This window comes from Chrysemys picta, chromosome 13 (assembly GCF_011386835.1).
Source record: "Chrysemys picta bellii isolate R12L10 chromosome 13, ASM1138683v2, whole genome shotgun sequence".
Lineage (NCBI taxonomy): Eukaryota > Metazoa > Chordata > Testudines > Emydidae > Chrysemys > Chrysemys picta.
Window position 1 is genome coordinate 2,045,521 of NC_088803.1, and position 23,032 is coordinate 2,068,552.

At 47.0% G+C, this 23,032-nt stretch overlaps 2 protein-coding genes across 2 annotated transcripts; both read right to left on the reverse strand.

Moving 5' to 3' along the window:
• Positions 1–658: 658 nt before the first annotated feature.
• On the reverse strand, positions 659–5,355 carry LOC101950579 (olfactory receptor 5B21-like). The gene is made up of 2 exons (XM_024112710.3): positions 5,220–5,355; positions 659–2,975 (listed from the first exon to the last, which is right to left on the reverse strand). The coding sequence occupies exon 2, from the start codon at positions 2,968–2,970 to the stop codon at positions 1,984–1,986; it is 987 nt and encodes a 328-aa protein (XP_023968478.2). The 5' UTR covers positions 2,971–2,975; positions 5,220–5,355; the 3' UTR covers positions 659–1,983.
• Positions 5,356–9,889: 4,534 nt separating this feature from the next.
• On the reverse strand, positions 9,890–12,637 carry LOC101950272 (olfactory receptor 6X1-like). Its single transcript, XM_065566506.1, has 2 exons — positions 12,620–12,637; positions 9,890–11,809 (listed from the first exon to the last, which is right to left on the reverse strand). The coding sequence occupies exons 1-2, from the start codon at positions 12,635–12,637 to the stop codon at positions 11,198–11,200; spliced, it is 630 nt and encodes a 209-aa protein (XP_065422578.1). The 3' UTR covers positions 9,890–11,197.
• Positions 12,638–23,032: the final 10,395 nt, after the last annotated feature.

A 23,032-nucleotide genomic window follows, 5' to 3' on the forward strand; every position in this document is an offset into this window, starting at 1 on the left:
TAAAATTGGTTATAGGAATCAAATACATGCAGACATGAGTTCGATTCTTGAGGTTCAGATACATAGTAGAGATGCTGAGCTTTGTAGTTGCAAAGAGTTCTTTCAGAATTAGTCCATAGGTTAGTCCAGGGATTGGCAACCTTTGGCACGCGGCTCGCCAGGGTAAGCACCCTGGCGGGCTGGGCAGGTTCGGCTGATCGCGACTCCCACTGGCCGCGGTTCGCTGCTCCAGTCCAATGGGGGCTGCGGGAAGCGGTGGCCAGCACATCCCTCGGCCCGTGCCGCTTTCGGCAGCCCCCATTGGCCTGGAGCGATGAACCGCGGCCAGTGGGAGTTGTGATCAGCCAAACCTGCCCACGCAAAAGGTAAACAAACCGGCCCGGCCCGCCAGGGTGCTTACCCTGGGGATCCGCGTGCCAAAGGTTGCCGATCCCTGTTATAGTCCAATGTCCATATTCAGGGTGAATCCAGTTTAGGACTGGAGAGCTCAATCTTGTAGCTTACGCTTCCCCTCATGAAGCCTTAAGCAGATCTGAGATAAATAGGATCAGGTCTCACAGGCCTTTTATGGAGCCCTGGGTAAACAATAGGCTTTTCATGTAATCTTCTGTTTTCTAAACACCCCCAGTAATCAGTTACACAAATCAACACAGGGAAATTTATCCACCAAGCAGTTTATCACAAACTTCAAAGAGACTTATAGACAATGACATTATTACACATAAAATTCATCTAAATATTAATATTTCCTTTTGATATCTGAATTAGAATCTATAGTGATATACAGAAACTGTCTATTTACCTGGCTAGCATTTATGACACACACAATTAGTATTCGTGGGTAAGAACCTCACTTCTTCAGATGCAAGAAATGGAAATCTCCAGAGGCAGGTATAAATCAGTATGGAGGTAACGAGGTTAGTTCAATCAGGGAGGGTGAGGTGCTCCGCTAGCAGTTGAGATGTGAACACCAAGGGAGGAGAAACTGCTTCTGTAGTTGGATAGCCATTCACAGTCTTTGTTTAATCCTGATCTGATGGTGTCAAATTTGCAAATGAACTGGAGCTCAGCAGTTTCTCTCTGGAGTCTGGTCCTGAAGTTTTTTTGCTGCAAGATGGCTATCTTAACATCTGCTATTGTGTGGCCATGGAGGTTGAAGTGTTCTCCTACAGGTATTTGTATATTGCCATTCCTGATATCTGACTTGTGTCCATTTATCCTCTTGCATAGTGACTGTCCAGTTTGGCCAATGTACATAGCAAAGGGGCATTGCTGGCACATGATGGCATATATAACATTGGTGGACATGCAGGTGAATGAGCCGGTGATGTTGTAGCTGATCTGGTTAGGTCCTGGGATGGTGTTGCTGGTTTAGATATGTGGGCAGAGTTGGCATCGAGGCTTAAGCATATTCTCACCAGCAACCACACACTGCACCATAACAACTCTAACTCAGGAACCAACCAGGCCAGTGGGAGCCTCGATCAGCCGAACCTGCCGATGCGGCAGGTAAACAAACCGGCCCGGCCCACCAGGGTGCTTACCCTGGTGAGCCGCATGCCAAAGGTTGCCGATCCCTGGTCTACACAAAGGCTACAGGCCACTTCTTTTACACTTCACTGCTGAACAGAGGTGTGGAAATGAGTGACACATATGTCTTAGACAGACCCTCCACACTGTGGGGAAATTCACCATTTCCAACCCCCTGCTTCTACCATTGATGTCAGTGGGTAATAAATGCAGTTGAGTTCAGTAGGAAGTGGATGGGTTCTGCCCCATTGGCTCCATTTCCCCAGGCAGATCTAGGGGATTGCTTGGCCCACCTCCCCTTATTCATACAGGTAGCTCTTCCTGACAGCAGTGTCCCGTTGTATTTAACGGAACTGCTCTAGTGGGTAAGGGCTGCCTGGACGAGCTGTGGTTCACAGCATCACACCATGAGATGAGTTCCCATTATCTTGACTTTATTGCAACATACAATAACTACATACAAAATAGTTTGCTATTTGTTCTGAAATTCACAGCCTCACTAGCAGCTTTCCTCAGAGCCTCCTTCACCTCTCTGTTTCTCAGGCTGTAGATGAGCGGATTGGCCAGGGGAGTCAGGACTGTGTAGAAGAGAGACAGCGCTTTGTGCAGGTCTCTCAGCGTGTCGGTGTCTGGCAGCAGATAGACAATGATCAGGGTCCCATAGTAGAGTGTCACCACAATGAGGTGGGAGGAGCAGGTGGAAAAGGCCTTTTGCCTGCCGGTGGTGGAAGGGATTCTGTGGATGGTGGTGATGATGCACACATAGGATGCCAGGGTTAATAGGAAGGGAGGCAGTGTTAATATGGAGGATAACAGGAAGGTCACAAGAACCATCAGGCGGGTGTCACTGCAGGACAGTTTTACTAACGGGGTGAAATCACAAAAGAAATGGTCAATTTCATCGTGGCCACAAAAAGTCATTTGTGATATCCAACATGCCGTGACGGTGCAAGCCACAAACCCACTTACCCAAGACCCAGCTGCCAGTCGGAAGCAGACGCTGCCATTCATAAGGGCTGCATAATGCAGTGGTTTGCATATTGCTAAATACCGATCATAAGACATTGCTGATAATAGACAACATTCTACAGCTACCAGGGAACCAAAGAAATCAAATTGTGCTACACAGCCAGGGACAGAAATGGTCCTGTCCCCAGTCAGGAAACTGGCCAGCATCCTGGGCAGGATGGTGGAGCTGTAGCAGGTCTCCAAGCAGGACAAGTTCCCCAGGAAGAGGTACATGGGGGTGTGAAGATGTTGATCAGCCACAACTAGCGCAACAATGAGGATGTTCCCTGCCACGGTCACAACGTAGATCACCAGGAACATCAGGAAGAGAGGAGTCTGCAGTTCAGGGAGATCCCCGAATCCCAGCAGGATGAATTCTGTGATAGACGTTTGATTTCTCCAGTCTCCAGTCCATCTCTCCATGTCTGCCATGGGCTCTATCAAGACATATAATTAAATGAATATAACCTATGGAATATGACATGAAAAAGGCAATTTGGGGTTTTGTGGTGTCATTGTAATGTTGTTGCTGTTTAAATGCAGCCATGGATGACTTTTTCCAGGATCTTTGCTTTTCCAGGTGTCAAGGTTCCTTCCCCACTCTGAACTTTAGGGTACAGATGTAGGGACCTGCATGAAAACTTCTAAGCTTCTCTACCAGCTTAGATCTGCTTTTGCTGCCACCACCCAAACGATTTATGAGTTATTTGGGAAACTCTGTCTTCCCCCAAAAAACCTTTCCCTCCTTGGATAGCCTTGGGAGACTCTTCCACCAATTCCCTGGTGAATACCGATCCAAACCCCTTGGATCTTAAAACAAGGAAAAATCAATCAGGTTCTTAAAAAGAAGGCTTCTAATTAAAGAAAGAAAGGTAAAAATCATCTCTGTAAAATCAGGATGGAAAATAACTTTACAGGGTAATCAGATTCAAAGAGCCCAGAGGACCCCCCTCTAGCCTTAAGTTCAAAGCTACCGCAAACAAAGACACTACTGTGCTAATAAACGATGTTCACATAAATACCACCCTATACCGGAAACCTACTGACTGCTACACTTACCTACATGCCTCCAGCTTCCATCCAGGACACACCATACGATCCATTGTCTACAGCCAAGCTCTAAGATATAACCGCATTTGCTCCAATCCCTCAGATAGAAACAAGCACCTACAAGATCTCTATCAAGCTTTCTTAAAACTACAATACCCACCTGCTGAAGTGAAAAAACAGATTGACAGAGCCAGACGAGTACCCAGAAGTCACCTCCTACAAGACAGGCCCAACAAAGAAAATAACAGAACACCACTAGCTGTCACCTTCAGCCCCCAACTAAAACCTCTCCAGCGCATCATCAGAGATCTACAACCTATCCTGAAAGATGATCCTTTACTCTCACAGATCTTGGGAGACAGACCTGTCCTCGCTTACAGACAACCCCCCAACCTAAAGCAAATACTCACCAGCAACCACACATCACTGAACAAAAACAGTGACCCAGGAACCTATCCTTGTAACAAAGCCCGATGCCAACTCTGTCCACATATCTATTCAAGTGTCATCATCATAGGACCTAATCACATCAGCCATACCATCAGGGGCTCGTTCACCTGCACATCTACCAATGTGATATATGCCATCATGTGCCAGCAATGCCCCTCTGCCATGTACATTGGCCAAACCGGACAGTCTCTATGCAAAAGAATTAATGGACACAAATCTGACATCAGGAATCATAATACTCAAAAACCAGTGGGAGAACACTTTAACCTGTCTGGTCATTCAGTGACAGACCTGCGGGTGGCTATCTTACAACAGAAAAACTTCAAAACCAGACTCCAACGAGAGACTGCTGAGCTGGAACTGATATGCAAACTAGATACAATCAAAGCAGGATTGAATAAGGACTGGGAATGGCTGAGCCATTATAAACATTGAATCTATCTCCCCTTGTAAGTACTCTCACACTTATTATCAAACTGTCTGTACTGGGCTATCTTGATTATCACTTCAAAAGTTTTTTTTTTCTTACTTAATTGGCCTCTCAGAGGTGGTAAGACAACTCCCACCTGTTCATGCTCTCTGTATGTGTGTATATATATCTCCTCAATATATGTTCCATTCTATATGCATCCGAAGAAGTGGGCTGCAGTCCACAAAAGCTTATGCTCTAATAAATGTGTTAGTCTCTAAGGTGCCACAAGTACTCCTGTTCTTTTTGCAAACAGAGATAAACACTCTAGCAAAAGGTACATTTACAAGTTGAGAAAACAAAGATAAAACTAACGCGCCTTGTCTGGCTGTTTACTTACAAATTTGAAATATGAGAGACTTGTTCAGAAAGATTTGGAGAGCCTGGATGATGTCTGGTCCCTCTTAGTCCCAAGAGCGAACAACCCCCAAAACAAAGAGCACAAACAAAAGCCTTCCTCCCACCGAGATTTGAAAGTATCTTGTCCCCCTATTGGTCCTTTGGGTCAGGTGTTAGCCAGGTTACCTGAGCTTCTTAACACTTTACAGGCAAAAGGACTTTGGAGTCTCTGGCCAGGAGAGATTCCACAGTATTGTACACAGGAGGGCTGTTACCCTTCCCTTTATAGTTATGACACCAGGCATCTGACCTTTCTCCTGCCAAAACCATCAACATAGATACTGTAACGCCGAACCTCTAGCCGGGCTGGTACCTTGATTCTCCACTGTTATGCTGTCTACTCCTGTGTACTCTAGGGCTTTGGGTGAAATCTGGGAGTCACAAAAGCGGGGTTCGATTCCTGACTCAATGTGACATTGAGAAAGCCATGTAGCTCTGTACCTCGGTTTCTGCAGCTGTAAAATGAGAACAATGGGGCCTTGTAAAGTGGCTTGTCATGTACTAATAAACATACGGATTTAATGTCTTCCCAATGCTCTGAGACCATTGACAGCTTTCTGTACACACTCACGAGTAAAGGCAAACACATCTCCTTGACACACGGAGAGCTGATTGTTATACCAGTGTCTATGTTAGTAAAGAGCAGTATACAAGTGTTTAGTTAAGCATTACTGTATTAGTTTTAGTGCTTGCTTATTCCTTCTTCAGATCTGTGAGAAAAATTTTTTTGTTGTACTCGGCTCAAACTGTAAACTCATATATAATAAGTTTTCTTATATCTTCTAGAACTGAGAAAGCACTCTGAGAAACGAATGAATGAATATGCAGAGGTAGATAGATACACAGATAAGCCAGACAAAGTGTGTTTGTTTGCGGGGGTGGAGGCGTGTTTGAAGTGACTTGCCTCCAAACTTTAATTAACAATAATCTAGAGCAGTGGTTCTCAAACTAGGGCTGCCGCTTATTCAGGGAAAGCCCCTGGTGGGCCGGGACGGTTTGTTTACTTGCTGCGTCCACAGATTCTGCCGATCGCGGCTCCCACTTGCCGTGGTTCACCGCTCCCGGTCAATGGGGGCTGCAGGAAGGGCGGCCAGCACATCCCTCGGCCCGCGCCGCTTCCCGCAGCCCCCATTGACCTGGAGCGGCGAGGCGCGGCCAGTGGGAGCGATCAGCCAAACTTGCGGACGCATCTGGTAGACAAACCGGTCCGGCCCGCCAGGGGCTTTCCCTGAACAAGTGACGACCCTAGTTTGAGAACCACTGATTAGAGGACTGCTTATACAGTGAGCAAATGCGGAGACACAAATTCACATAAATCTTCAGAGATACCAGCCACCTCCATTCTGGCTAGTCCTGAATAAATCCAGAGTGTTCTACAGTCTAAAACTGCCCGGTTAGGGCATGTCTCATAGAAAGACAATGGTTCTGCTCTATGTTATTCACTACAGTGGCTGCTCAAAAAACTACCAAACAAACATTTTCACTAAAATTCCTAAAACCAAATGTTTTTGGCTGACAAAGTTATAAATCCCCAAATTTAAAGCCCAAACTGAAAATTATTCAACCCATAATATGATTTTTTAAATAGTTTGGGGTTGTTTTTTTTATTTGTTTTCCAATGAAATACTGATTTTTTTTTAGCAAAATTGGACACATCTTGTGAAAATGATTCTTTCCTTGAGAACCCAATTTTCCATCAACTAAATGTTGACAGAAATTTTTCTACCAGCCCTAGTAGGTACTGTAGTGTAAGGAGAAAATATTTATTAGACAGAGGTGAATTGGAATGAGAACATACATAATCTTACATCGTCTTTTGCCTTCTGGAAATTTGATAAGAGAGTTTGTCTTTCCTCCAAAACTGGTATAAGAAAAACTTGAGATCGCTGGGGTGACCTCTTCAAGCAGCCTTTCGGAGACCCAGGATACAGATTCTACAGTCTGTCTCTGATCCCCAAATTCTTCACAGATCTCAGGAAAGAGATTTATATTCCTACCAGTCACTCCCCAACAAAAATTCTGATCACTGGCCTGGCAGAGTTGGCTTGGATCTGTTACCAAAAGGCAAATGTCTGCCCTGTTTTATTACATGAGGGAGAAAAGTCTCCCTGGAGAATACCGCTGATGGGAATTTTCAACTGTTGTGAAGGTAGAGTTAATAATATAGTTATTTTTAGTCCTTACATTCAACGGGTATAACAGAGAGGGGAACTCAATGGGAAGGTGTTGGAGACAGAAAAGTTTCTATCCTCAAAGGAGATCTTTGTGGAATACGGGCATTGCGACACTTGATGTGATCAGTCGTCCGCCTTCTCCACTGTCCTGTCCCTGACAGTGACCAGTACCTACTGCATTCGATGAAGGTACAAGAAACCTCGCTGAAGACAGTTATGCAACAAAATGCCCGCACAGAATCTCCTCTGTGACCTCTTTTCTTAGGCTTCCCTATCTGTAAGGTGGGGGATAATCACATTTATTAATGACACTATTGGGTGTGGTGAATCGCTGTGAGGATCGATCGGTGGCTATTTGTCCAGGACGAGTAACTGAATTCAATGAAATTTGAACTCTGGAGAAAAAAATCATGTCAGGATATACCCGGCGTAACACAAAATCAACTGGCCAGATCCCTAGATAGTGATTTCAGTGACGCAACACAGAGTTGTCAGCTGCGGGTCTAGCCCAATGGGGTCGCACTGGTGTAAAGCGAACGTTAAACCACTGAAGTCTAATGGGAATGACATTTGAATAGCTTTCTGTATGGCTACATTTCCTCTCCCTCACTCCACGTGTACAGTTATGGTGGGTCTAGGTCTCTTCTCACTCGCCCCAGTCTAAATCAGCAGTAATCCCATTGCAGTTCAGGAGGCTGATTCTTCGGGGGCTCACCTTGGTGTTAATCCGGAGTGACTCCTCTGAGGTCAGTGGACCATATTCTCCTCTCACTCATCCTGGTGTAAATCAGGAGTAACACCATGGAAAGCCACGAGGCTTGGTGTTCCGCTCACACAACACACTATGAATTAGGAGTAACTAATGAAATCAGCGGACCCAAATTTATTCTCACTTATGCTGGTGCAAAATCAAGAGGAACTCAAGTGAAGGCACTATAGTTAAATTGATATATGAAAACTTTACACAGAACAAGACGTTAACTCCCACGTTCTATGCCCCCCCTCAAAAAGCAACAACAATGCACAACAGATATGTGAACTTCAAAGAATTTCTACATTCTGGAATCAAAATGTTACATTTCCATTTATTGACCCCAAACTGAATGTTTCGTGACATTGACCTCTGTGTCTGTCAGAGCTGCTGCTGTATCCCATGGGAACTGCATTTCCAAGTCCCACATATTTCATTCTCCTCCGTTGGCCTTCCTCGCTGGCCAGACTACATCTCCCATGGTGCACTGTGGTCTCTCCCTGTGGCTGAGCTGTTGCAGTGGATCATGGGAGATGTGTGGAGCGGGAAGTCCATAACTTTACCCTTTGTTCAATGCTCGACAGACATGTGGCCTGGTTCTTCACTCGCTTGTCACCTTTTAGGAAGGGCTGAGCACCAGAGCGGGTTGAAAAAAAGTTCCATCAAAACATTTTTCAGTGAACAAGAGGAAACACCCCCCCTGCCCCCTCCCCACTCCCCAGCAATTTTGTCCAAATGTGTCCTTGTTTTTCCAGGCAGCTCTAGTTAGCACTTGGCATGACTGGATCATCTAGTCAGTCTTCCTCTTTAATTAGATCAAATTTTTCATTTTGTTTGAATGAAATGAGGATGCTAGCTACTATTATGGCTTGTGGGAGCAAGTTCTATTCCGTGCCTTATCTCTCGGTCTGTCTGTTTGCAGTGGTGTTGTAGCCCTGTTGGTCCCAGGATATGAGAGAGACAAGATGGGTGAGGCAATATCTTTTTTTGGACCAACTTCTCTCGGTGGAAGGGACAAGCTTTTGAGCTTCACAGAGCTCTTCTTCAGGTCTGGGGAAGGAAAGCAGAGCGTCTGAGCTAAATACAAGTTGGGACAGGTTTTTAAGCCTAAGGGGTTTACGCATGCTATAGGAGACCACTTAAATTTGAGTGGGAAATTAAGGATCATCAGGCAGTGGGGTGTGTTACAAATTGTTATAATGAGCCATAAGACCAGTGTCTCTGTGGAGTCCATGATATTTAGTGTCTAGCAGAGTTATGAATTTAAGTTCCCAGGTTTGCCTTTGGAAGGGTGAGTACTGACAGATTGGAATTGGATTGATTACATTGTGAAAAGTGTTCACTTATGGGTTTTGTCCATTTTTCTGTGTGAGTTCAGCCGAGAGCATCGTGATTGTCTGGTTTCACCCACAGTGTTGTTGTCTGGATATTTTCTGCACTGGATGAGGTACACCACAAGTTGTGTGTAGCACCTATGAATCTCAAAAGATACGTTGTGGGGAACATTGATCATTGTTGCAGTAGAGATATGGCTGAAGGTTTTGCGTCTGTTGTTCGGGCAGAGTATGGTGCTGCTTTGAGTTGGTGTGTCCTGATCCGTGTGAACGTGCTTCTGATGATGATTTTCAGGAGGTTGGGGGGTTGTTTGACGGCCATAACAATCTAACCCTCACTTGCTCACTTCATTTTCAGTGGTCTCCCAAAACATGTGTTTACTCCTTATGATTAACAATCTGTTCCAACTCCGGTCCAGCACCAGAACGGACAGCAGGAAGCCCATCTCTCCTGTGCTCTCATGGATATCCCTCACACCTCCCGCAAGGCTCAGACACCACTGGAGGAGGATGCCATCTGAGTCAAATGCGTAGGGGAGAAGATCAAGACCATGGCCAAGGGAATGCAGTGGACAGGGACATGGAGACTGGAACTGGGGTGGGTGGGAATAGAAACAGGGCCTGGGAGTTGGGGGCAGAGCTGGGCCTGGAAAGTTGGGGGTAGGGGAGAGAGACTGGGATCATTTTGGAAAGGAGACTGGATCTGAGAGCTGAGGGGAGAGATTGGGGTTGGGAGCTGAGTGGGGAAGACGGGTTGACAAAGAAACTGGGATTGGGACCTGATGAGGAAACAGGGAGATCAGATACCAGGAATGAGGTTGTGGGGGTTTCAGACTGGCTGGATAAAGAGTCTGGGACAAAGGGCCTGGAGCCAGTGGGGAACGGGGATAGTGTTCCGTGAGGAGGGAAAACACATCTGATGAGAATCTGGGGTTCAGGGAGAAAACTGGGATTGGCTGGGCTAAGAGAGTGGAACAAGAAGCCAAGCAGTGGGGAGCCTGGAACATGGAGCCTGGCGGTGGTGGGTGACATCAGAGGAGGAGCCAGAAGGGAGAAGATCTAGTAGTACTAGTAAGAGGAGTCATACACACATTAAAGAAATATTCACATATATTACGTACGAACATGTTTACTGTGTCCACAAGGGATTTATAAGAAGGGGCACACACACTGCTCTACATCCAGAGACGCACACTCATGGAGGTGTCACTGATGTGATGAAATGCAGAGGCATGTGATACATTAGTTTAATATGCAGCGTTGGCTCCCTCACCTGCGGTCTGTGCCCTCGTCCATTTCCTCTAGAGGTGTTTATGTGCAGAGGTAGGGTTCACTTTCAGCAGCTACTGGATGAACTGGGTGCGCCAGGCTCCTGGGAACGGGCTGCAGTGGGTAGCCAGCATTAGGCAGGATGGGGGAGATAGCTACTACCATTAATAACTACTCTCTGAGTACTGTTATCCAGCCAGTTATGCACCCACCTTATAGTAGCCCCATCTAAGTTGTATTTGCCTAGTTTATCGATAAGAATATCATACGAGACTGTATCAAATGCCTTACTAAAGTCTAGGTATACCACATCCACCGCTTCACCCTTATCCACAAGACTCGTTATCCTATCAAAGAAAGCTATCAGATTGGTTTGACATGATTTGTTCTTTACAAATCCATGCTGGCTATTCCCTATCACCTTACCATCTTCCAAGTCTCTTTCAGGTATCCTTGGGGGTGGAGAGGCTATCTCTTGAGTTGAAACAAGAAGAAGAAATAAGGCATACGTGTTTAACCGTGAGCATAATTAGCCATTAGAACAATTTGCCAAGGGTCTTGGTGGATTCACCATCAATGACAATTTTTGAATCAAGATTGGATATTTGTCTAAATCATCTGCTATGGGAATTATTTTGCAGAAATTCTCCGGCCTGAGTTATACAAGGGGTCAGACTAAATGATGACAAAAGTCCCTTCTGGCCTGGGAATCTATGATTTACATCGCTTGTGGTCTGGTGCCATTGAGTCCAATGAAGCGAAACTAGTTTATACCAGCTGAGCATCTTGCCTTCTCATTCTTCGTCAAGCACTTTTTTGTACACACTGCTTTTTTCAAGGTCTCTTGGACTTCCTTGTTCCTCAGCGTGTAGATAAAGGGGTTCAGGAGGGGAGTGATGACCGTGTTCAGCACTGAAACCACCTTGTTCAGCTCCAGTGAGGAGTTCACTTTTGGCCTCACGTACATGAAGATGACGGTCCCGTACAGTATGGAGACCACCGTGAGATGGGAGGCACAGGTGGAAAATGCCCTCTGCCTCCCACTGTTGGAAGGGATCTGCAATACAGCCAATATGATGAAAACATACCATATTGTGGTGAAGGAGAAGGAGCTCAAGAGAACTAAGGCAGCCACTGCAAACACTACCTGCTCTATGAAGAGGGTGTTGGCACAAGCCAACTTCAGCAATGGGGCCACGTCACAGTAGAAGTGGTTAATGAGGTTTGGGCCACAGAAGGGGAGTTGGCAAACCAGGATGGTCTGCAGGAAGACACTCAAGAAGCCACCCAACCACAACTCGAAGGCTAACCGGAGGCAGAGCCCATTGCTCATGATAGCCCCATAATGCAAGGGATCACCCCATCCCCTCCAAGCCTTCCATTTAGTGACCAGTGTGTGTGTGTGTGCACAGTGACTCAAAACAGCCTCGTCCAAATGACGTACTCCTTAATATCAACAGCAGAGCGGCGCAGGACATTGTTTTGCCATCAAATGAATATTTTCAGGATTTAACAAAAAATCCTGCTCAATATAAAGATGAAGCCACAATGTTTCAGGTTTATTTGTTTTTTAAACTAAACAAAAACAGACGGACAGTGAGTGATAGACCTGTCTCTCCTGTTGGAAGTGTTCCACTTTGGATAAAAGAGAGAGGCTGTGTACACCAGTGGTTAATGCCCTCACCTTAGATGTAAGAGTACCTGGTTCAAACCCCTTCTCCAAATGAGCCAGAGCAAAAACTTGAACCTGGGTGTCCCACATCCCAACCGAGTGCCCTAAACACCTGCCAATTCTCAGCCTGATGTCTCCTGTTCTGCGGTTTCAGCCAGAAATTTCATCCTGGACCTGAGAAACCTTCCCAGTAAAACTTCTGTGGAAACCAACCCTTTCCCACAAAAAGATTTGGTTTCAACAATTTGGAATTTTACAATGAAAAGCTGTTTCACTGAGAAATTCCTGACCTGCTCTACTCAACTGTAGGAATGAAACATAAAAAGATAAAAGGGGTTTCAACACAAACAGTATCTACACATCTTTTTTCTCCTAAAGCTTAGGTAGTCCTAAGTCATCTCATGTATCCCGCACTTCCCAGACTGGGGGAATGGCTGAGATCTCTGCCTTTCTCTCTTGAGCTTCAGGGCCTCCAGCTTTTCTCCACCCCAAAGTTTTGTTTCAGATTCCCACCAGGATTTCCCTCGCCATCGGGTCAATCCAGGGGTGTTGAGCTCAGCATGGTCACAGATGGGAAAGCAGGTAAACTTCAAAGGGGACAATACTTATCAGTAAATGGATGGCTATTGGCTATGGAGAAAAATAGGTTAGACCTTCACCTTCATTGACTGCAGTGGAACTACATGGATTTATACCAGCTGCAGTGTGATCCACACTATTTAAATATGATAATCTAAAACACAAATCTGTCTATCCCCATACACACACAATCCATCCACCTACTTTTCCAGTACACACCCTTCTCTTTCTTCTCATAGACTAAGAGATGAATGAGGGTCTCCATCCATCCTCATCGGAGGTGGTCAGGAATTTCTTGACAGAAAATTTTCTTCGTCAGAAAATGCCGTTTAAACAAAACTGATTTTTTTTATTGGCAGCATCTCAATTAAATTTTCATGGGGAAGATTTCTCAGATCCTGGATGGAATTTCTGGTCAAAACCAAGAGAGAGGGAGAAATCAAGGCCTAATATGAGCCAGTATCCTAGTGGTTAGGACACTTTTGAGGGGATATAGGAGACTTAAGTGCAAATCCTTGTTCGGCCTTATTCACAGCTGGGACTTAAAGCTGTCTTTGTCAGCTCCGTGTTCCAGCCACCTGACAGTTCTGGGTTGGGTCTCTGTTTTTAATGGAAATGTTTGAACGATCTCAGTGTTGTCTCAGTGTGAAATAAAATCTGTTTTCTCTTTTTGGAAAAATAGAATTTGTTTTCCATACAGTCCAAATTCCCCTTAAACACTCATCTACCTCTGTCTGCCATCCCATATACTCTTACCTGTCTGGATGAATGAACATTTAGAGTCAAAGTGTTTTCTGTTCTCTGTAATATGGCAACATAATTCAACACAATATACACACATTATATTCCTTATTGATGAGAATTTCTTGAGACGTTATCGCTTGGCCACCTTTAATTCAGACCTAGTCATGCAAAGTGCAAGATGGTTCTTTGAAGAAAATACACTGAAAATGTTAGCTATGCAATTCAAAACTGAACAGAGCTATTGCACTGAACTGGTGATAAATTCAAACTGGTTATTTTAAACACATCCTTGAATTTCATGATTTATGGAAATGCTCTTCTCTCAATGCATCAGGATTAGAATACAACGCCTCATGCAAAAGCAAACACTGAATACAAACAGATGAGTTTCACCACATGTCTGTTGAGAATATTTTACTTTTAGGCAGATTTAAATGCATTTAAATAACTCATCTTAGAACCAGCAACAATGGAAACCTTTCAGCTACAGATTTCTTGCACTTCTCCTTGGACACTCAGTATATTAGATCCTTAGTATGGTGTGAATACTAAGTACTGCAGCAAAACTCAACAGAAGTGCAACCAAACACTGATCATCTAACTGCTCTGCAATGTAAGGATATGGTAGGGTGACAGGGACAGGGGTGGGGGATAATAGGCGCTTCTATAAGAAAAAGTCCCCAAAATGGGACTGTCCCTATAAAAACACGACATCTGGACACCCTGGGACATGGGACTCTAGCATGGACCTGTGTAAAAGTGATAGACTCTGGTTGTTAATGTTTGCAGAACACTGAAGATTTAAGGTGTGTTATACCTGGCAATCATTGTTACCTTTATATGGCACCTCATTACCATTGATCCTCAGCTTAAAGACTTCACCTGGGAATTGAAAATTAGATCCTCATTTTCTGCCTGTGTGTTAGGAGAAACAAACAGTGTAAAATTTTAGTCTCCACGGGAAAAGAGGGAGGATCAGTGACTGAAAATCTTGCATTGGAGCAAACATTCATTTGGGAGTTGACATAAGTAAACTACAAACCATCAGTTGATAAGAACTTCCCTTTTTTTTCCTTGGACAATTTGCAAATAGCAAATGAGCAGAAACATCATGAGCTTGCAGTACCAGTTTTGCCCTTTGGGGGTGACACTGAGCACTGAAGCAGCCTTTCTTGGATTCTGTTTGCTAAGTCTTATTATTGCTTGATGCAGGGCTGTCTCTAGGCACCAGCAAAGCAAGCAGGTGCTTGGGGCGGCACATTTCCAGGGGCGCATTCCGGCCGACATCTTCAAAAATTCCAACATCAATCCCCAGCTCTCCTTGGGCAACAAAGTGCCCAGCAACTGCCTGGATGTGGCTGCAGCGGCCCTCCGGGCTACTGCGACAAAGTCTGCCTGACCCCGGAGTCTGCCAAGAGCGACTTCATGTTCCTAAAGCCGTACAGCCCGAGTCCCCTGAGGAACAACGAGAAAGCCGCCGAGAACTTGCCAGGGCCGGGAAGGAAGCCCCGAGCGGCCAATAACACCCTCAGTGCTGCCAGCCAGGTCACCCTGTGCTGCCGTACAGCTGGTGGGGCTCAGAGAGACTCACCGGGAGAGAGCGCCATGAAATACCCCTTCAAGGGTTAGCCCGGCTTCCCCCTTCTTCTCTCCCCCGCCCCTTTGGGAACGAATCTGAGCCAGGAGAAATCCTTTCATTCAGGCACAACTTTTTAAGGATAATGACCCGACCTTTGATCAAGTGGCCGTGTCGGGATTAGCCCCCGTCGGACAGCAGGCAATTCTCCAGCGCACTCCTCACCCATGTCAGGGAATGATCTGGGGAACGTCAGGCTCATTTGAAAGGAGGGAAAGGAGCAGAAAGCGCTCCGAAGCAGCAGCCCAGCTCCTAGTAAGACTGAACTACGGAGCGTGCCCAGGAAAGCCCAGGGCTGTCTCAGGAGATAACTGTCCCCTGTTGAGGCTCTCGCTCAGCCTCCGACTGCGGCTGCACAACCCCGCAGCCTTCCTTCAAGAGACCCAGGCGTGACACGGGGCAGCAAAGCACGCGGGGATTTAAGCCTCTGGAAATGTCCCTCTCTAGTCTGTATTTCCCCTGCGCACATATCCCAGGGGCACGAGTTACTCCGGCGCTCTAGTGGCCCAGGGGGCGTTTCAGCTCCTCTGTCTCAATAAGAAATTCAGGCAGATACACCCGGCTCCAGCAGATTCAGATGCAGTCGTTGCCCAATGCTGCATCAGTACCGCACCCAGTCAAACAAACAAACAACAACAACAACATTGCAAAGTGCAAACGTGTAAAAGCCAAAAAAAAAGCAGGGGGGGGGCAGCCACATTTTTTTTGCTTGGGGCGGCAAAAAACCTAGAGCCGTCCCTGGCTTGATGCAGTTGCATTGCCTCCCTATAGTCAGTAGCGTAGCTGGGGGGGGAGCAGGGGGAGCGGCCACTCCCCACTGAGCACATGGCGCCTTAGTTGGAAAGGTCCTGAATTTTTCCCCCTCCCTTGCCCTTCCCCCCGCATGCAGAGTGCGGCACTGCTGATTGGCCGCCTGGGCCGAGTTGAGCTGCTCCCATTGGTCCTCCAGCAGCCAGACCCCCTCGCCGCTCCCCCGCCTCAGCACGCTGCGGGGCAGGGCTGGGCGCTGGTAGCATGTGGCTCGATCTGCATGGTGGTAAGGGGAGTCCGGGGGGCCGTCAGGGAGCAGGGGATGGTTGGGGGGCACTTTCTAGGGGTGGGGGTGTGGAGAGGGGCTGGACTATGCATCCCGAGTGATTAAAGGCCCCAAACACCGCTGAAAGAGCTGGGAACGTTGCAAGCTTTCTCTGCTGGGCTTTTCATCTGGGTACTACAACGCAAACCTGCTTGAGGCACCGCACAGGAGAGATTTATGGAGGAAGTTCATGCATCTCACAGCTTGAGCTCTTCTAAGCTTGCAGCCATGCACAGAAGGATTTGGGAGCAGTTAACAATCCTGTGTGGTTAAGAGATTTTCATTTCCTGGGCCCTGCTACCCAATGCCCCAGGGCCCCACAGGTGACTGAGTGAGTAGCCCCACCTGTGTCCTCTGCCCACACAATCTCTTCCCTGCTTCTTTCCCTTATGTTTGCCAGGGTCCCATTAACATGCTGCAGCTCAGCGCCCCTCCCGCAGGCCTTCCCTCAGAGACACAGCCTCCTGGCTTCTCCTTCTTGCTCACTTTCTCCATGCCCCGTCCCTTTGTCTGTGCTCCCTCCCCACCCCATGCATTGTATGAAGCACGGCTCTGCCTCTCTTGTTGCTGGGCTCTGAGCGCTATTGTCAGGGCCTCCCAGAGGATTCAGCGGGCCTGGGGCAAAGCGGGGGAGTGCGGCGCTTGTACTCACCCGGCGGCGGTCTGGGTCTTCGGCGGCATTTCGGCGGTGGGGGCCCTTCAGTCGCTCCGCGTCTTCAGCAGCACTGAAGGGCCCCCGCCGCCGAAGACCCGGACCGCAGCCGGGCCAGGGCTCGGGGGCCCCTGCAGGGCCCGGGCAAATTGCCCCACTTGCTACCCCACCCTGGGGCCCAGGCTATTGTCGTGTTCTCTGCTAGGTCTGTTTGTGCCAGGCTCTAGCAATAACCCTCTGCCTGCTGGCAAAGGCTTCTGGCTTAACACTAAAGCCTGGTGCTAGGGCAGAAGCAGCTCCCCATGTACCCTCAATGGCAGGAGCTGTGCGTGGTCCCTCGCCCCCCACTTTGGATTACGGGGTGTGTCTCGGTGTATATTGGGGGTCCTGTCAGGCGTGGGAGTCCCAGTGGTCTGCCTGGGGGCGAGGGTGTGGATAAGGGTCAGGGCAGTCAGGGGACAGGTAGAAGATAGGGTCCGGGGGGGGGCTGTTAGGGTGGGGGGGGTCTCAGGAGGAGGCAGTCAGGGGACAAGAGGCAAGGAGGCTTAGGTAGGGTGTGGGGTCCTGGGGGGCAGTTAGGGACAGGGGTCCCAGGAGGGGGCAGTCAGGGGACAAGGAGTGGGGGGGTGTTGGAGGTTCTGAGGGGGGCAGTCAGGGACCCGGAAGTGGGAGGGAGTGGATGTAATTAGTAATTTGATATGTCGGGTGATGCCTTTTTTTATGTGTTCGCGCCCCCTGATTTTAGAACCTGGCTATGCCACTGACTATAGTGCAAACCTTTCCACGTAACTACAATACCAAATCTCACAAACCAGCTTTTCTGGGGCATCCCCCCCACCACACCCCCAAGTTCGTTAGTGCTAAGGATGGAAAGATCACACTTTAGTGCGGTCCCACTCACACATTGTTTATAGAGGACGAAGGAAATGGAACATAGAACATTCTACATCAGTTTAATAGGTTAAGGCCTGAAGGGACCATTAAACAATCTAGTCTCACCTCCTGCATAACCCAGTTATTTAACCCAACACCTTGTCTTTGACTGTGGCTACGTCTACACTACCCGCCTGAATCGGTGGGTAGAAATCGACCTCTTGGGGATCGATTTATCGTTTCCCGTCGGGACGCGACAATCGATCCCCGAATCGACGCTCTCACTCCACCAGCGGAGGTGGGAGTAAGCGCCGTCGACGGGAAGCTGCAGAGGTTGATTTTGCTGCCATCCCTACAGCGGGGTAAGTCGGCTGCGATACGTCGAATTCAGCTACGCTATTCGCGTAGCTGAATTTGCGTATCTTAAATCGACCCCCCCTGTAGTGAAGACCTGCCCTTAGGCACATCTTCCAGAAAGGCATCCAGGTTGGATCTGAAGACCTCCAGGGCTGAACATAAACCAAACCAGAACAAGCCTGCTTTAAACTGAAATCAGAGGGGTGGCAGAGGGTTTATTAACCCTTTTGCAATGGTTCAACTAACCCCGTTTAAAATCCCACCTTCAGTTAAACCTGCACAACTCGATGCAAACCCACTAGAGAGAGTGACTGTTCTGAGGGGCTTTTGCAGGCTGGGCTATTTATCTGTCCCGCATCACTGTAGTGTCTGAGCACCGCACAGCCGTGAGTGCAGTCAGCCTCTCAACACCCCTGGGAAGTAGGGCAATTCTACTATCCCCATTTTATACATGGGCAAACCGAGGCACAGAGCCCCAGGGTCACAGAGTGGGGGGTTGAACAGGGAACACATTCCCCATCTCCCAAGCCCTAGGGTAGACCCCAACCAAGACAGGATTCATCTGAATTCAAAGCTCAATCGCAGTATCCCCTTACACAGCTTGTTATTCACCTATTGCCCCCCTCTCTGCAGCAGAGAGATAGGAAAGGAGCATGTGTGAACCTTTCCATGCCCGTTGACATGACTGTTGGCTTTAAATGGACACCAGAGGGAGGCAAAGGACTAGAAAAGGGGATAGGGCTGCTCTGTTTCACAGCGATACAATTCACACCTGTTTTTGTTCTGCGGCAGAATTCACACCGAGGAAACCCCCTCGCATTGACCACATCCTCTCCTAGCCCTGCAGGCTTCCCACAGCGGACAGAGCGCTCCTGAAGTCAACGGGTTTTTGCCCACCCCACAAGCCTAGAGTTTGATAGTGAATCCCAGTCACCTCCCTACTTTCCATGTTCCCTGTATTCTTTTTACTCCTACACGGACAGTCCTTATTGGCTTGTATTTGTAGTTCGGAAGGTGCTTGAAACCTAATTGAAGTGGTCTATGCAAATCGAGTGACAAGCCAGCCTATTAAAAGGCAAGCAAACAGGAATATTCACGGAGAAAATTGGTACCCAAGTCATTCTCCACAAAGGTATATCTGAGCTGTTAAAGGAGTATATCCCAAATCTGCCAAACGATTCCTATTATTCCGTTTTTGCCTTTCAGAAATCTTTTCAGGTCTGCATTTTCCTTCCTTTTTTAAAGTTTAGTTTATGCAAAACCAGGACATTATGGCAAAGACTTTCAGATATTGGGGCCAAGAATTAAGACTTTGACTTTGCCAAAAATTTGGAAGCACAACTGCCATTAAAATGAATGAGAGGTGGTTAACCAATTATCACCATATGCAGCTTTGAAAAATCACACCCTAGGGCTGATATTTTTCCAAAGGAGCCTAGGGGACTTATGCACCTAAATCCCACTGAAAGTTGGTGAGAGTTAGGTGCCTAAATGCCTTACCCCACTTTGAACATCCCAACGCTAAATCTTCATTTAGACGTGTAATTGACTCCACCAGCTTCCATGGATTTACACTAGAGCCGTTTTGTGCTCAAGCAGTTCTGATGACATTTGCCTATTTAGATGCCCAATGAGAATTTAGGGCCAGATTTTTAAAGCTCTTTAGGCACCTAAATGTGCAGATAGACACCTTTGAAAAATCACAGTAGGCCCCTATCACCTGGTCCTCACTTATTCCAATGGGAGTTAGACACCTTGGTGGAAACCCCAATAGGTCTTTAACTGCATCTTTAGGCCCATAAAGAACTTTAAATATTGGGCCCTTAAGGAGGCTAGAGTAAAAAGTTTGAAAAGTGATTACATGAGTTAGGTGCACAAGTCCCAATGAAAGCCAATGGGATTTAGGCTTCTGAGTCTTTTAAGTGCTGTTGGAAATTAACTTTAGGCCCAATGTTGGGATTTCCAGAGACCCCCCAAGGGAGTTAGATGTCAAAATCCCATTGAATTTCAATGGGATATGGACACCCAACTCTTCAGAAGTTTGACACACCCATCCCCAAGAAATGAAAATATTGGATACTTTTTTTAGAATATTAACTACCATAATTGTATCTTTACAGGGGTCAAGGCAGTCATACAACTAGCAGAGTCTGGAGGGGATGTGAGAAAGCCCAGAGACTCTCTCCGCCTCTCCTGCAAAGCCTCCGGGTTCACCTTCAGCATCTACTGGATGAATTGAGTCCATCAGGCTCCTGTGAAGGGACTGGAGTGGGTGTCCACGGTTACCAGTGATGGCAGACAAGCCTGCTACTCCCCGGTTGTTCTTGGGAGGTTCACTATCTCCAGGGACAATTCCAACAGCCTGGTGTTCTTACAGACAGGCAGCCTGAAACCTGAAGATGCTGCCGTGTGTTACTGTTCCCGACACACAGTGAGGAAAACCAGGTTATTGTCCTTGCAAGAGAACATCAAGCATGTGTTCGCAAAGGGAGGGGAGGTGGAGCAGAAATACAGAAGAAGCTGAGAGGTTTTTGGTAGGATTGTGGCAGGAAAAAGAAGTCACGGTGAAGAGAACAAGTCCTGTTTACAAAGGCAAGGCCCCTTTTCTCTGCTTCCTCTTCCTGTAGCATCTCTAATGCTGTAGCATGTCCAAAAAGATCTATGAATTTCTCATAAGCAGTATTATGGTAGCTCCTAGCAACCCAGACTGACATCAAAGCCCCATTCACTGGGCTCTTGCAGACAGACAGACACTGTTCTTGCCCTAAAAAGATTAAAATCTAAACAGACAAGGCAGATAAAGAGTGGGAGAAAGACAGGGTTACTATCAATATTTTACAGAGGGAAAGATGGAGAAGTCAAAAGATTCTTAAGCATTCTTCCTGTTTATCCACAGGTGTCTGGTCCCAAATCCAGTTTGTTCAGTCTGGGGCAGAAATTAAAAAGCCTGGAGAATCTGTGAAGCTCACTTGCAAACCGTCTGGTTACACATTGGAGCAGATGCGATTGTACCTCAGTGCTTGGCTGTAGACGATGGATCGTGTGGTGTGACTGGGGTGGAAGCTGGAGGCATGAAGGTAGCATGAATGCCCCTCTGCTATGTACATTGGCCAAACTGGACAGTCACTACGCAAGAGGATAAATGGACACAAGTCAGATATCAGGAATGGCAATATACAAAAACCTGTAGGAGAACACTTCAACCTCCCTGACCACACAATAGCAGATGTAAAGGTAGCCATCTTACAGCAAAAAAACTTCAGGACCAGACTCCAAAGAGAAACTGCTGAGCTCCAGTTCATTTGCAAATTTGACACCATCAGATCAGGATTAAACAAAGACTGTGAATGGCTATCCAACTACAGAAACAGTTTCTCCTCCCTTGGTGTTCACACCTCAACTGCTAGCAGAGCACCTCACCCTCCCTGATTGAACTAACCTCGTTATCTCCACACTGATATATACCTGCCTCTGGAGATTTCCATTACTTGCATCTGAAGAAGTGAGGTTCTTACCCACGAAAGCTTATGCTCCCAATACTTCTGTTAGTCTCAAAGGTGCCACAGGACCCTCTGTTGCTTTTTACAGATTCAGACTAACACGGCTACCCCTCTGATACTTTGTTTTTCGGTTAATTCATAGGACACACAGAGAGAGACATGCCTACATACTCATTACATTGAAGAGAACTCCCTTGATTCATTCAACTGAGGGCCAGGTCAGGACATTACAAGCATTTAGTCTCACCTCCCGTTTGTGGATAACACGTACCTATAACATCATAACACCTGCTCACTGACTGTTCATATCAAACCTTCTCATTGACTTCACACCCATCCTTCTTAGTGCAGCAAGCTTCCAGATAACAGCAGTGAAAGGTGCTTCAGAGAGAGATTTCTCGTGACCAGGCAGACGGATGGACTTTCTGCAGTTCAGTGAAAACCCCTCAAAACAGTTCTAAAACCAAATCAGATAATAAAGAACACCCCTCCAGGCTTACGGGGGACAAAAATGACCAGGAAGAAGAGGGGGAATTGTTTCTCTGTTTATCAAAGAGACAGACCCACATGGGGGCAGCAAAGTGTCATGTTAGATTATGAACCATTTCTTCCCAAAGACTAAACTTGGGAAATGTAAACAACAACTGTCTGGTTGCCCGGCACAAGGAATTACGGTCCTCAGCACTGAAGGCTGGAATTTTCAAAGTGAGGGTTTGCCCACCCAAATCCCTTTCCAATCAGCAGGAATTGAGTACCCAGCGCTCCTCGGAGGGTTTGGAAATCACAGCTCACATCCGTATTACACCAGTGAAGGGTGCTAGTGTTTATACATTCACTGGCTGGTCTATACTGGGTGGGGGGGATCGATCTAAGATACGCAACTTCAGCTATGTGAATAGCGTAGCTGAAGTCGAAGTATCTTAGATCGATTTACCTTGGGTGCTCACGGTGCGGGATCGACGGCCACGGCTCCCCCGTCGACTCCACTACCGCCGCTCGCTCCGGAGGAGTTCCGGAGTCGACAGGGAGCCCGATATGGCGGATAGTCTGGACGTACCTGATTCTGGGTTGTTTCGGTTTCATATACACTGGGTGTTACACTTTGGTAACCCATGATTAGATGCCTTAACACACAAGTTTACCAGAATCTGTAAGCTCACACTGAGGTCCCCCTGATGTCAAAGTGGCTTTAGTGTTTTCCTGGATTGGGGCCCAAATTATATGAATTTGGTCCCCTTGATATCAACACACTTGTGCTTTCTTGAATGGGGGCATAAATTCCATTGCAGTGACCTAGCGACTCCCCATCAGTCTGTCAGTCTCGGTTCTGAGGTCATTTATTTGCCAAGGTTGGTGCAGCTGCGGTTTATTCAAATGCTTTAGCAATGCCACATGCAAATGAAGTAGGAAAACTTCCTGATAAAGGAGAGCGACTGATCCTCTCTGAAAATCTGCCGGGCAGCCAGACAGTTGCTGTTGTTGCACCACACAAGGTGGTTGGGTAGAATTA